The sequence below is a fragment of the Taudactylus pleione genome, unplaced genomic scaffold (genome assembly GCF_031769625.1).
Source record: "Taudactylus pleione unplaced genomic scaffold, aTauple2 ptg000830l, whole genome shotgun sequence".
NCBI classification, from domain to species: Eukaryota; Metazoa; Chordata; class Amphibia; order Anura; family Myobatrachidae; genus Taudactylus; species Taudactylus pleione.
The window spans coordinates 6118905-6134120 of record NW_028285232.1 but is presented as its reverse complement, the minus strand read 5'-3'; the positions used below and the strand labels follow the sequence as shown (position 1 = coordinate 6134120).

General features: G+C 45.7%; 1 protein-coding gene across 3 annotated transcripts in view; it reads left to right on the top strand.

Moving 5' to 3' along the window:
* The window catches only part of CNTFR (ciliary neurotrophic factor receptor), an 822875-nt gene that overhangs the window by 786735 nt on the left and 20924 nt on the right, over positions 1–15216 (top strand). For all 3 annotated transcript variants that reach the window (XM_088458405.1, XM_088458403.1, XM_088458404.1), the window contains one exon: positions 5091–5271. In XM_088458405.1, the coding sequence (XP_088314531.1) occupies positions 5091–5271 (181 nt within the window). The remainder of the gene's footprint in view (positions 1–5090; positions 5272–15216) is intronic.

Sequence of the window (15216 nt, the reverse complement as noted above, 5' to 3'; positions counted from 1 at the left end):
GGTAATGAAGGACGGAACGAGGGATTGTTCTGTCCTTCATTACATCGTTCTGATGTGTACCACGGATACGATATGTTGGCCCGTCGGACACCATATCGTCTGGGTACACATTGCTCCAATGTGTACCAAGTTTTGCTCCCGGGAACAAACGCCATCTTCAGATGCCGCTGGTTCTCTTCCTATGAGATGGACGTCCAGGGGTGCAAATAGGGATCTGAGAGGCCTCCTCATTGCCTCCCCAGCAGCTTTGCACATACAGTAAGTAACCTCCGGTCACACATGCTCAGAAGCCGACCACTGGTAAGTAACGCTGCTACTGTTACTGATCTCAGGGACCCCCGCATCAGAGCAATTCACCAGGCCCCCGATGATGAATAGGCCTCACTATGTACAGGTAACACTCTAGTACCCCATATTATATCACACTATGTACAGGCATTGCTCCAGTACCCCATATTATATCACACTATGTACAGGTAACACTCTAGTACCCCATATTATATCACACTATGTACAGGCATTGCTCCAGTACCCCATATTATATCACACTATGTACTGGTAACACTCTAGTAGGCCATATTATAATAACAATATGTACTGGTAACACTCTACTACCCAATATTATATCACACTATGTACTGCTAACACTCTAGTACCCCATATTATATCACACTATGTACAGGTAACACTCTAGTACCCCATATTATATTACACTATGTACAGGTAACACTCTAGTACCCCATATTATATCACACTATGTACAGGTAACACTCTAGTACCCCATATTATATCACACTATGTACAGGTAACACTCTAGTACCCCATATTATATCACACTATGTACAGGTAACACTCTAGTACCCCATATTATATCACACTATGTACAGGTAACACTCTAGTACCCCATATTATATCACACTATATACTGGTAACACTCTAGTACCCCATATTATATCACACTATGTACTGGTAACACTCTAGTACCCCATATTATATCACACTATGTACAGGTAACACTCTAGTACCCCATATTATATCACACTATGTACTGGTAACACTCTACTACCCAATATTATATCACACTATGTACTACTAACACTCTAGTACCCTATATTATATCACACTATGTACAGGTAACACTCTAGTACCCCATATTATATTACACTATGTACAGGTAACACTCTAGTACCCCATATTATATCACACTATGTACTGGTAACACTCTAGTACCCCATATTATATCACACTATGTACTGGTAACACTCTAGTACCCCATATTATATCACACTATGTACTGGTAACACTCTAATACCCCATATTATATCACACTATGTACAGGTAACACTCTAGTACCCCATATTATATCACACTATGTACAGGTAACACTCTAGTACCCCATATTATATCACACTATGTACAGGTAACACTCTAGTACCCCATATTATATTAAACTATGTACAGGTAACACTCTAGTACCCCATATTATATCACACTATGTACATGTAGATCTCCAGTACCCCATATTATATCACACTATGTACAGGTAACACTCTAGTACCCCATATTATATCACACTATGTAGAGGTAACACTCTAGTACCCCATATTATATCAAACTATGTACAGGTAACACTCTAGTACCCCATATTATATCACACTATGTACAGGTAACACTCTAGTACCCCATATTATATCACACTATGTACAGGTAACACTCTAGTACCCCATATTATATCACACTATGTACAGGTAACACTCTAGTACCCCATATTATATTAAACTATGTACAGGTAACACTCTAGTACCCCATATTATATCACACTATGTACATGTAGATCTCCAGTACCCCATATTATATCACACTATGTACAGGTAACACTCTAGTACCCCATATTATATCACACTATGTACAGGTAACACTCTAGTACCCCATATTATATCACACTGTGTACATGCATTGCTCCAGTACCCCATATTATATCACACTATGTACAGGTAACACTGTAGTACCCCATATTATATCACACTGTGTACATGTAGATCTCCAGTACCCCATATTATATCACACTATGTACAGGTAACACTCTAGTACCCCATATTATATCACACTATGTAGAGGTAACACTCTAGTACCCCATATTATATCAAACTATGTACAGGTAACACTCTAGTACCCCATATTATATCACACTATGTACAGGTAACACTCTAGTACCCCATATTATATCACACTATGTACAGGTAACACTCTAGTACCCCATATTATATCACACTATGTACAGGTAACACTCTAGTACCCCATATTATATTAAACTATGTACAGGTAACACTCTAGTACCCCATATTATATCACACTATGTACATGTAGATCTCCAGTACCCCATATTATATCACACTATGTACAGGTAACACTCTAGTACCCCATATTATATCACACTATGTACAGGTAACACTCTAGTACCCCATATTATATCACACTGTGTACATGCATTGCTCCAGTACCCCATATTATATCACACTATGTACAGGTAACACTGTAGTACCCCATATTATATCACACTGTGTACATGCATTGCTCCAGTACCCCATATTATATCACACTATGTACAGGTAACACTCTAGTACCCCATATTATATCACACTATGTACAGGTAACACTCTAGTACCCCATATTATATCACACTGTGTACATGCATTGCTCCAGTACCCCATATTATATCACACTATGTACAGGTAACACTGTAGTACCCCATATTATATCACACTGTGTACATGCATTGCTCCAGTACCCCATATTATATCACACTATGTACAGGTAACACTCTAGTACCCCATATTATATCACACTGTGTACATGCATTGCTCCAGTACCCCATATTATATCACACTATGTACAGGTAACACTGTAGTACCCCATATTATATCACACTATATACAGGTAACACTCTAGTACCCCATATTATATCACACTATGTACAGGCATTACTCCCATATGTAGCCATTCATTTACTGACGAATAACAGTGTTACATCATTAAGCAATAAGAGATCAGTATGCCGCATATAGTCATGGACAGATGAACAGTACATTATGCTTCATTTTACATAGAAGAAATGGCAGCAATATATATTAGAGTAATAGAATACACATAACGTCACCGTGCGTCTGACAGAAAAGTGTGTAAAGAGAGAGGGTCCCAGGTAGACCCCTCTATGGGGGGCACGTTTTACACAATGGGTTATTCCCTTACATGACCACCCCAAGCTGTCGCACAGATCATGTACTTATTACACAGCTCATATATGTTCCAGTTACTTGGCATGTAAAGGGTAAGAACATGGAGCATGGCGCTGGTGCCCGGGGCATCCGGCTTATTACATGTGGGGACTGAAGAGGAGGCTTCTCCCTGTGAAGTGTTGCAGCCTTTACGTCTCATGTTTTCCATGCAAGTTATTTGCAGTGACAGAATGGTGATGATGATTAGTTCGGGGGGCATTTCTGGTGTTGGTTGGTGCATTGTGGTTGCAGCGAGGTTATAACCTATTACAAAGAGTAAAACATTATCTCTGACTGATCTGGTGCAATCTCTCCAATGACAGCGAGTGAGTGATTGGCTGCTGGGGGTTACGGTATGTTTGTACTGTCCCCTATACACTGTACACACCTGTGAGAGAGGGGGCATCACACACAGCCCCTGTAATACTGAGAAACCCGGAACATAATCCGGATCATAACTGATAACGGCTATGAGCAGAGTCCCAGGGCTGCACATCTGGTGAGCCTCCATCTCCATCACACTCTTACCGAGGGGGGGGAGAGAAGGGAGCAGGGACCCCGGCCGCCTTTAAACCTGATAGCCTGCTGGCTGGTGCTGTCAGCTGGATGCAGAGGGAGCCCCTGACAGCTATTGTGTATCAGTCACCTGAGCCTGGGCTGCGGATATAACCCAGCGCCGTCTGTTCTGTGTCAGAGGAATAGTGCACAGCGCAGGAGTAAATGTCTGCAGGAGAGGGGGGGGGGGGGGTTTAGTGCATCCTGCAGCCCCCAATTCCCTCACTCCATCCCTCAATCCCGACTCTCCACATAAAAACGTCACAGCTGTCTCTTAAACTCGCTTCTACGACTTCCTCCATTGCCGTTCTTGGCCTTGGCTTTGTACTGCTGACCTTACGTATATATGTGTCAATCTAATAAGTTCTTCAGTCTCCTCCTCCGGTCATTAAAGTGTGTCTGACCCTGCTAGTGTGGGGTTTATATAATGTTACTGCGCGACTTACAATGGAAAGCCATTACACGCGTGTGGGCCGTCTGAGGCGGGTGAGAGTAAGGTCACCCCTATAATAGAATGTTCCTGTTCACTTGTTCTACAGCTGATCAGAGCCTACGGGCACGTGGAGGGCAGGCGCAGAAAGCACTGTACAGCCGGTCATACAGGGTTCTTCTACAGGGTCTCACTCATGTCCCAGCAATGGCACCTTCTCCCCTCCCCCCCCCCCAGAGAAATCTGATTTATAGGTCAGAAAGGGTCATTTATAAAGCTGCAAACTGGGTTCCACAGGCGCAAATCCTGTTTTGTGACATCAGGCGCCTTAACTTTCAAATTGGCGCAAGATGGTGGCAGAAATTTGATCCCAGCAGGGCGCATTCGGGGGCCCACTGCTACATGCAGGTTAACGTGTATGTCCCGTGTTGCAAGATTAAATATTTGAATAAGCTTCAGGGTTGAACGTGTCTTATACGACTTGATTTTTACGTTTTTGGAGGAGAAAGTATTAGAGCGTAAGCCTGTACTTACAGCAGGGCGCCTTGTGCATCAAACAGACGCATTTTATGCAGGAAAATATCATTTAAAGACGCCCGATGGCATTAGAAATAGTCTTTGTTTAAGGCGTAAACCGGGTCTGTAATCGGCAGCATTTTCGGAAAGTAATGGAAAGGTTACTGTACAGTGTATGAGGGGATGGCCGGAATGCTGTCCCTATGTGCATGTTACATGTTCTGAGGTTAGTACATGGCCCTTTGGGTGTAATCTGCTGTATAACACTGAGCTCCCGCAGATCTATGACGCCAGCATCTTCTCTCTGTGCGCAGGTAGAGTTATCCGATGGGACGTCCCACACGATCACAGACGCCTACGCTGGCAAGGAGTACATCATCCAGGTCGCAGCCAAAGACTGTGAGATTGGCACTTGGAGTGACTGGAGTGTGGCCGTCCATGCCACGCCGTGGACAGAGGAGCCCAAATACATTACAACGGAAGCCCAAAAGACAGGTGAGCGCATCTCATGGGTCCTGCGCAGGGGGCGGGGCATTCCTGTCAGTTACGCTGCATTTCCTCGACAAACACATTCATCCTGATTCCTAGTCAGATACAATGTAAGAAATGGAGACCATGGCCGATTTCCGGCTGTTGTGCGTGATCATTTGCCGCGCCATGCGCCACAAGTAGCAAGATCCGTCTGTATCAGATCTCCAACAGGGACTAATGTGAAGTGGGTGTCTCTAGGTGATGAGTAGTAAGACGCGCAGAGCGTCATGGACGTGTAACCCGGCCTCCATACTTGCTGTAGGTGTTCGTCTGTTTCAGACGGATATTTTACACCCAGCGTGGGGCTCGTGTATGACGGGAGCTCCGTCCCGTCGCTATTCAACATCGCACTGAATTGAATTCGGCCCTATGTCGTATGTGCAGCAGGCCATTCATTAGGGAACACATGTAACATGACAGACTCTATGTTGTATGTGCAGGAGGCCATTCATTAGGGAGCACATGTAACATGACAGACTCTATGTTGTATGTGCAGGAGGCCATTCATTAGGGAACACATGTAACATGACAGACTCTATGTTATATGTGCAGGAGGCCATTGATTAGGGAACACATGTAACATGCCAGACTCTATGTTGTATGTGCAGGAGGTCCGTTATGAAGGAACACATGTAACATGACAGACTATGTTGTATGTGCAGGAGGTCAGTTATGAAGGAACATATGTAACATGACAGACTTTATGTTGTATGTGCAGGAGGCCATTCATTAGGGAACACATGTAACATGACAGACTCTTATGTTGTATGTGTAGGAGGCCATTTATGAAGGAACACATGTAGTAACATGACAGACTCTATGTTGTATGTGTAGGAGGCCAGTTATGAAGGAACACATGTATTAACATGACAGACTTTATGTTGTATGTGCAGGAGGCCATTCATTAATGATCACACGTAACATGACAGACTATATGTTGTATGTGCAGAAGGCCAGCCATGAACGAACACATGTAACATGACAGACTCTATGTTGTATGTGCAGAAGGCCAGCCATGAAGGAACACATGTAACATGACAGACTCTATGTTGTATGTGCAGGAGGCCATTCATTAGGGAACACATGTAACATGACATACTCTATGTTGTATGTGCAGCAGGCCTGCCATGAAGGAACACATGTAACATGACAGACTTTATGTTGTATGTGCAGGAGGCCATTCATTAGGGAACACATGTAACATGACAGACTCTATGTTATATGTGCAGGAGGCCATTGATTAGGGAACACATGTAACATGCCAGACTCTATGTTGTATGTGCAGGAGGTCAGTTATGAAGGAACACATGTAACATGACAGACTATGTTGTATGTGCAGGAGGTCAGTTATGAAGGAACATATGTAACATGACAGACTTTATGTTGTATGTGCAGGAGGCCATTCATTAGGGAACACATGTAACATGACAGACTCTTATGTTGTATGTGTAGGAGGCCATTTATGAAGGAACACATGTAGTAACATGACAGACTCTATGTTGTATGTGCAGGTAGCCATTGATGAAGGAACACATGTATTAACATGACAGACTCTATGTTGTATGTGTAGGAGGCCAGTTATGAAGGAACACATGTAGTAACATGACAGACTTTATGTTGTATGTGCAGGAGGCCATTCATTAATGATCACACGTAACATGACAGACTATATGTTGTATGTGCAGAAGGCCAGCCATGAACGAACACATGTAACATGACCGACTCTATGTTGTATGTGCAGAAGGCCAGCCATGAAGGAACACATGTAACATGACAGACTCTATGTTGTATGTGCAGGAGGCCATTCATTAGGGAACACATGTAACATGACATACTCTATGTTGTATGTGCAGCAGGCCAGCCATGAAGGAACACATGTAACATGACAGACTATGTTGTATGTGCAGGAGGTCAGTTATGAAGGAACACATGTAGTAACATGACAGACTCTATGTTGTATATGCAGGTAGCCATTGATGAAGGAACACATGTATTAACATGACATACTCTATGTTGTATGTGTAGGAGGCCAGTTATGAAGGAACACATGTAGTAACATGACAGACTCTATGTTGTATGTGTAGGAAGCCAATTATGAAGGAACACATGTAGTAACATGACAGACTCTATGTTGTATGTGCAGGTAGCCATTGATGAAGGAACACATGTAGTAACATGACAGACTCTATGTTGTATGTGTAGGAAGCCAGTTATGAAGGAACACATGTAGTAACATGACAGACTCTATGTTGTATGTGTAGGAGGCCAGTTATGAAGGAACACATGTAGTAACATGACAGACTCTATGTTGTATATGCAGGTAGCCATTGATGAAGGAACACATGTAGTAACATGACAGACTCTATGTTGTATATGCAGGTAGCCATTGATGAAGGAACACATGTATTAACATGACATACTCTATGTTGTATGTGTAGGAGGCCAGTTATGAAGGAACACATGTAGTAACATGACAGACTCTATGTTGTATGTGTAGGAAGCCAATTATGAAGGAACACATGTAGTAACATGACAGACTCTATGTTGTATGTGCAGGTAGCCATTGATGAAGGAACACATGTAGTAACATGACAGACTCTATGTTGTATGTGTAGGAAGCCAGTTATGAAGGAACACATGTAGTAACATGACAGACTCTATGTTGTATGTGTAGGAGGCCAGTTATGAAGGAACACATGTAGTAACATGACAGACTGTTGGTCTAGCACTGGTGTGAGCAGACAGAACATACACAGAGCAGATGGTGAATGTCTGCGGATGGTGTCACCAGTACAAACCCCCCGTGTGTTCCTGTCCTACATCCGTCAGCCCCAGAGGCCTCTGTGTGGATTCTCCGCTTGCTCTCTCATAAATATTATGTATTATATTCTCATTATTAGCCCCAAACATCAAAGCGATGTGTGTACAACATGGCCCCTCGGCCTGTCTGGTAAGGCTCCCCTGTCAGGATATAATGAAAGCCTCTATCTGGGGGAGGGGACCCACTGACCTCTGAGTCTGACTATTACACTGTAATTAAACCCTAATGAGCGAATAATGATGCCCCTGGCATTCTGCAGTCTCCTTAACCATTTCATGGCATAACGCGTCTTGTAAAACATGGCAGAGTACCGCGCCTGAGGACGCTCTCCCGTGTGCTGAGACCCAGGTGTGTGACCTGAACATAAGGCGTATTAGGGGGAGATAACGGAAGATCACACACAACGCTCTCTATCTACTGTACAGCAATAATATGTAGACGCTTTGCACAAGTCGCCTCTGTCTCCTGATTACTGTCCTATCGCTCTGTCGCTGGCTGATTTGCTTTCAAGTAGTTAATATTGTCATTAAGTTTCCAGCCGCTTGTGCTTGAGGCAGAGATCTCTGTGATAACGGTAGCTTGTAGCACCCCCTGCTGGCAGTGCGCGGTACTGCTGGACCGCAGCAAAATGAAAATGCCTGCGGTTTATTTTTGAACCTCACTTTTAGTGCGGTACTCTCATTACTCTGTGTGTAGCTGGGTAAATGAGTCCCTACAAGCTCCACAATATTTATTCATGTAACTATTGGCTTTTACCTCTTAGGCACAGTTATCATGAATTTGACCTCTCACCTAATAACGCAAACACCCTTTCAGTTTTCCTTTTCTATAAATAAAGTTACATATAGGTATGGTGCCGCTCGCATTGATCTGTAACAGGTCAGCTTCAGTGATTCCATTAATTGGTAAATCCGTGCACAACACAATACATGATCTCATACATATCTGACTCCAATCTAATGATTGTGTCTGTAGGCTCAATGAGAACATTAGAATATTCAACCTGTAGCCCAGAGGTTCCCAAACTCCACCATTACAGTCCAGGTTTTAAGGATATCCATGCTTGAGTCCAGATGGTTAAATCAAATTGACCGAGGTACTAATAGTCACCTGTGATCCACCATGGATATCCTTAAAACCTGGACTGTAGTGGCGGAATTTGGGTTAAACCGAATCAAAACTAGCAAATCGGAAAGGTAAAATCTAAGGCCCTCATTCAGAGCCACTCGCTATTTGCGGTCGTTCGTTCTAAAACAAGGGGTGGCTATTCAAATGAACCGTTCGCTCTTTGCGGTCTGTTCACGCCTCTAAGTCTGAACGAGCGAACAAAACTTGCGGTCGTTTTTTGAAAAAATACGCCCCCTGGCCGCTCGCATCCTACGTCATGTCCGCTATTTATTAGATTAATCGAGTACATCGACCAGGTTATGAACTGCTCGCTATTCTTGGGGTTGGGTTTTGCTACCACAATTTGCGAGCAGTTCTGACTATAAAATAACCCAGTGACGTGGTCAATGACGCTGCTGTTTTATTTATGCACACCCATAAAACGCCCGTTTTGACCTTTAAGCACGCCTGCGTTCGGATCTCCACTCCCCGTTTTCGAGCACCTTCCCCCGTTACCACCCACATACGCCTCATTCTGTCACTCAAAATAGCAGCCATTCGCTATTTTGCGAGCACATGAATTTCGACCGCACTGACTGGTTCGCGCATGCGTATAACGATCCGTACGCATGCGCAGTTGGGCAAATATCGCTCGGAACGAACGAGCGGCTCTGAATCAGGACCTAAGGCCCTCATTCAGAGCCGTTCGCTATTTGCGGTCGTTCGTTTAAAAACAAGGGGTGGCTATTCAAATGATCCGTACGCACATTGTAGTCTGTTCACACCTCTAAGTCTGAACGAGCGAGCAAAACATACGCTCGTTTATTTGTTAAAAACGCCCCCTGGCCGCTCGCATCCTACGTCATGTCCACTATTTATTAGATTAATCGAGTACATCGACCAGCGTATGAACTGCTCGCTATTCTTGTGGTTGGTGTTTGCTACCACAAATTTGCGAGCAGTTCTGGCTATAAAATAACCCAGTGACGTGAACAATGACGCTGCTGTTTTAAATATACACACCCATAAAACGCCCGTTTTGACCTTTAAGCACGCCTGCGTTCGGATCTCCACTCCCCATTTTCAAGCACCTTCCCCTGTTACCACCCACATACGCCTCATTCTGTCATTCAAAATAGCAGGCACTCGCTATATTGCGTACCAACGATTTTTGGCCGCACTGACTGGTTCGCGCATGCGTACTAAAAACCGTACGCATGCGCAGATGTGCAAACATCGCTCGGAACGAGCGTACTGCCGCTAACGAGCGGCTCTGAATGAGGGCCTAAGTTCTCAGGTTGAGACCAACATGCAGCCAGTCAGAGCACCGGAACGTTGGGCCTCATTCAGACAGGGACGATAATGTGCCGCAGCAGCGAATTTCTACGCAGCAGCTGAGTGAAGATATGCAAACTAATTGTATTGAGATGGCTTCGCCAGGGGCGCCGAGAGGGGGAGAGCTTGCTATAAGGGCCCGGTGGGGGCCCGGGTCTGGCACCGCCCCCCCCCCCCTTCCCACTTAGATCACACGCTGCTGTGTGCTGGGATGCATCGGGAGACTGCAAAATGTTTTTTTTTACCTAAGGGGGCGTGGCCACACCTCCCGCGTCAGTGCACCTGGGCTTCGCAACTCCAAGTGACTGCATAGAAAGACGCAGCTCGGTCACAGATCAGTCAATTTTCGGGCTTCAGATTCGTGTTTATGGTCGCACAGAATGGCCGCGCTAACTGAAATGCCGGAGCCATTTTGACTGCATTCGGGATTGCAGTCGCAGCAGAGACACACCCTGAAAACGGTCCCAACACGCCTGTGTTTGTGTCGATACCTACATGTTGCCGCCCACAAATGGTCCCCGCCGGGCAAACAGAATAAATCCTCTCTGTGAGCTAAATATGCCATGTGACTCAGACGCATGCGCAGATTACCGATAATCGCTAACTGCGTAAACATCGTCATTGCGTCCTTCGCTGAATCAGGCCCATTATTTGGGCTACTGTAATCAAAGCCTTATACATTAACTTACATCTAAGTAGCAATTCGCCGATGCAGAAAGCCGATCAGATCCGCCGATCATCGGACTCCGATGATCGCCAATTTCCCTGGGGATCTGCAAAAGCAACATGTTAAAAAAACCCAACTGGCCGATTCCAATAATTTTTGGGACAGAATCGGCAAATTGAGATTGTCCAAAATTTGGGGATTTTTAAGATCTCCCGACCTCGACATGGTCAAAACAGGGATTTGCCCCAATTAATTGTATGGGCCCCATTAGAACCATCACAGGACAAAATCAACCAGCAGCCAATCAGACAATTAGACCTATTACAGGACTAGCCCAACCAGCAAAACACCGGGGCATTAGAACAGTGACAGCACTAGATCAACCTGCAGCCAATCAGATAATAAGATCCGTCACAGCACTATACCAACCTGCGGCCAATCAGATAACAAGATCCGTCACAGTACTATACCAACCTGCAGCCAATCAGATAAGATCCATCACAGTAATAGACCAACCTGCAGCCAATCAGATAATAAGATCCGTCACAGTACTAGACCAACCTGCAGCCAATCAGATAAGATCCATCACAGTAATAGACCAACCTGCAGCCAATCAGATAATAAGATCCATCACAGTAATAGACCAACCTGCAGCCAATCAGATAAGATCCATCACAGTAATAGACCAACCTGCAGCCAATCAGATAATAAGATCCGTCACAGTACTAGACCACCCTGCAGCCAATAAGATAATAAGATCCGTCACAGTACTATACCAACCTGCAGCCAACAGGGCACCAGAACCGTCACAGCACTATACCAACCTGCAGCCAATCAGATAATAAGATCCGTCACAGTACTAGACCAACCTGCAGCCAACAGGGCACCAGAACCGTCACAGTACTAGACCAACCTGCAGCCAATCAGATAATAAGATCCGTCACAGTACTAGACCAACCTGCAGCCAATCAGGGCACCAGAACCGTCACAGTACTAGACCAACCTGCAGCCAATCAGGGCACCAAAACCGTCACAGCACTAGACCAACCTGCAGCCAATCGGCACCAGAACCGTCGCAGCACTAGAACAACCTGCAGCCAATCAGGGCACCAGAACCGTCACAGTACTAGAGCAACCTTCAGCCAATCAGATAATAAGATCCGTCACAATACTAGACCAACCTGCAGCCAATCAGATAATAAGATCCGTCACAGTACTAGACCAACCTGCAGCCAATCAGGGCACCAGAACCGTCACAGCACTAGACCAACCTGCAGCCAATCAGATAACAAGATCCATCACAGTACTAGACCAACCTGCAGCCAACAGGGCACCAGAACCGTCACAGTACTAGACCAACCTGCAGCCAATCAGGGCACCAGAATCGTCACAGCACTAGACCAACCTTCAGCCAATCAGATAATAAGATCCGTGACAGCACTATACCAACCTGCAGCCAATCAGATAATAAGATCCATCACAGTAATAGACCAACCTGCAGCCAATCAGATAATAAGATCCGTCACAGTACTAGACCACCCTGCAGCCAATAAGATAATAAGATCCGTCACAGCACCAGAACCGTCACAGCACTAGACCAACCTGCAGCCAATCAGATAACAAGATCCGTCACAGTACTAGACCAACCTGCAGCCAACAGGGCACCAGAACCTTCACAGCACTAGACCAACCTGCAGCCAATCAGATAATAAGATCCGTTACAGCACTAGACCAACCTGCAGCCAATCAGGGCACCAGAACCGTCACAGCACTAGACCAACCTGCAGCCAATCAGATAACAAGATCCGTCACAGTGCTAGACCAACCTGCAGCCAACAGGGCACCAGAACCTTCACAGCACTAGACCAACCTGCAGCCAATCAGATAATAAGATCCGTCACAGTAATAGACCAACCTGCAGCCAATCAGATAAGATCCATCACAATAATAGACCAACCTGCAGCCAATCAGATAATAAGATCCGTCACAGTACTAGACCACCCTGCAGCCAATAAGATAATAAGATCCATCACAGTACTAGACCAACCTGCATCCAACAGGGCACCAGAACCGTCACAGCACTTGAATAATCTGAAGCCAATCAGGGCACCATAACCGTCACAGTACTAGACCAACCTGCAACCAATCAGGGCACCAGAACCGTCACAGCACTAGAACAATCTGAAGCCAATCTGGGCACCAGAACCGTCACAGCACTAGACCAACCTGCAGCCAATCAGATAATAAGATCCGTCACAGTACTAGACCAACCTGCAGCCAATCACGGCACCAGAACTGTCACAGCACTAGACCAACCTGCAGCCAATCAGATAATAAGATCCGTCACAGTACTAGACCAACCTGCAGCCAATCACGGCACCAGAACCGTCACAGTACTAGACCAACCTGCAGCCAATCAGATAATAAGATCCGTCACAGTACTAGACCAACCCGCAGCCAATCAGGGCACCAGAACTGTCACAGCACTAGAACAATCTGAAGCCAATCAGGGCACCAGAACCGTCACAGCTCTAGAACAACCTGCAGCCAATCAGGGCACTGGAACCGTCACAGTACTAGACCAACCTGCAGCCAATCAGGGCACCAGAACCGTCACAGCACTAGAACAATCTGAAGCCAATCAGGGCACCAAAATTGTCACAGCACTAGACCAACCTGCAGCCAATCAGGGCACCAGAACCGTCACAGTACTAGAACAACCTGCAGCCAATCAGGGCACCAGAACCGTCACAGTACTAGACCAACTTGCAGCCAATCAAGGCACCAGAACCATCACAGCACTAGACCAACCTTCAGCCAATCAGATAATAAGATCCGTCACAGTACTAGACCAACCTGCAGCCAATCAGATAATAAGATCCGTCACAGTACTAGACCAACCTGCAGCCAATCAGATAATAAGATCCGTCACAGTACTAGACCAACCTGCAGCCAATCAAGGCACCAGAACCGTCAAAGTACTAGACTAACCTGCAGCCAATCAGGGCACCAGAACCGTCACAGCACTAGACCAACCTGCAGCCAATCAGGGCACCAGAACCGTCAAAGTACTAGACCAACCTGCAGCCAATCAGGGCACCAGAACCGTCACAGCACTAGAACAATCTGCAGCCAATCAGGGCACCAGAACCGTCACAGCACTAGACCAACCTGCAGCCAATCAGGGCACCAGAACCGTCACAGCACTAGACCAACCTGCAGCCAATCAGGGCACCAGAACCGTCACAGCTCTAGAACAACCTGCAGCCAATCAGGGCACCAGAACCATCACAGTACTAGACCAACCTGCAGCCAATCAGATAATAAGATCCGTCACAGTACTAGACCAACCTGCAGCCAAACAGATAAGATCCGTCACAGTACTAGACCAACCTGCAGCCAATCAGATAATAAGATCCGTCACAGCACTGGAACAATCTGAAGCCAATCGGCACCAGAACCGTCACATCTCTAGAACAACCTGCAGCCAATCAGGGCACCAGAACCGTCACAGCACTAGAACAATCTGAAGCCAATCAGGGCACCAGAACCGTCACAGTACTAGACCAACCTGCAGCCAATCAGGGCACCAGAACCGTCACAGCACTAGACCAACCTGCAGCCAATCAGTTCACCAGAACCGTCACAGCACTAGACCAACCTGCAGCCAATCAGATAAGATCCGTCACAGTACTAGACCAACCTGCAGCCAATCAGATAAGATCCGTCACAGTACTAGACCAACCTGCAGCCAATCAGATAATAAGATCCGTCACAGCACTGGAACAATCTGAAGCCAATCAGGGCACCAGAACCGTCACATCTCTAGAACAACCTGCAGCCAATCAGGGCACCAGAACCGTCACTGCACTAGATCAATCTGAAGCCAATCAGGGCACCAGAACCGTCACTGCACTAGATCAATCTGAAGCCAATCAGGGCACCAGAACCGTCACAGCACTAGACCAACATGCAGCCA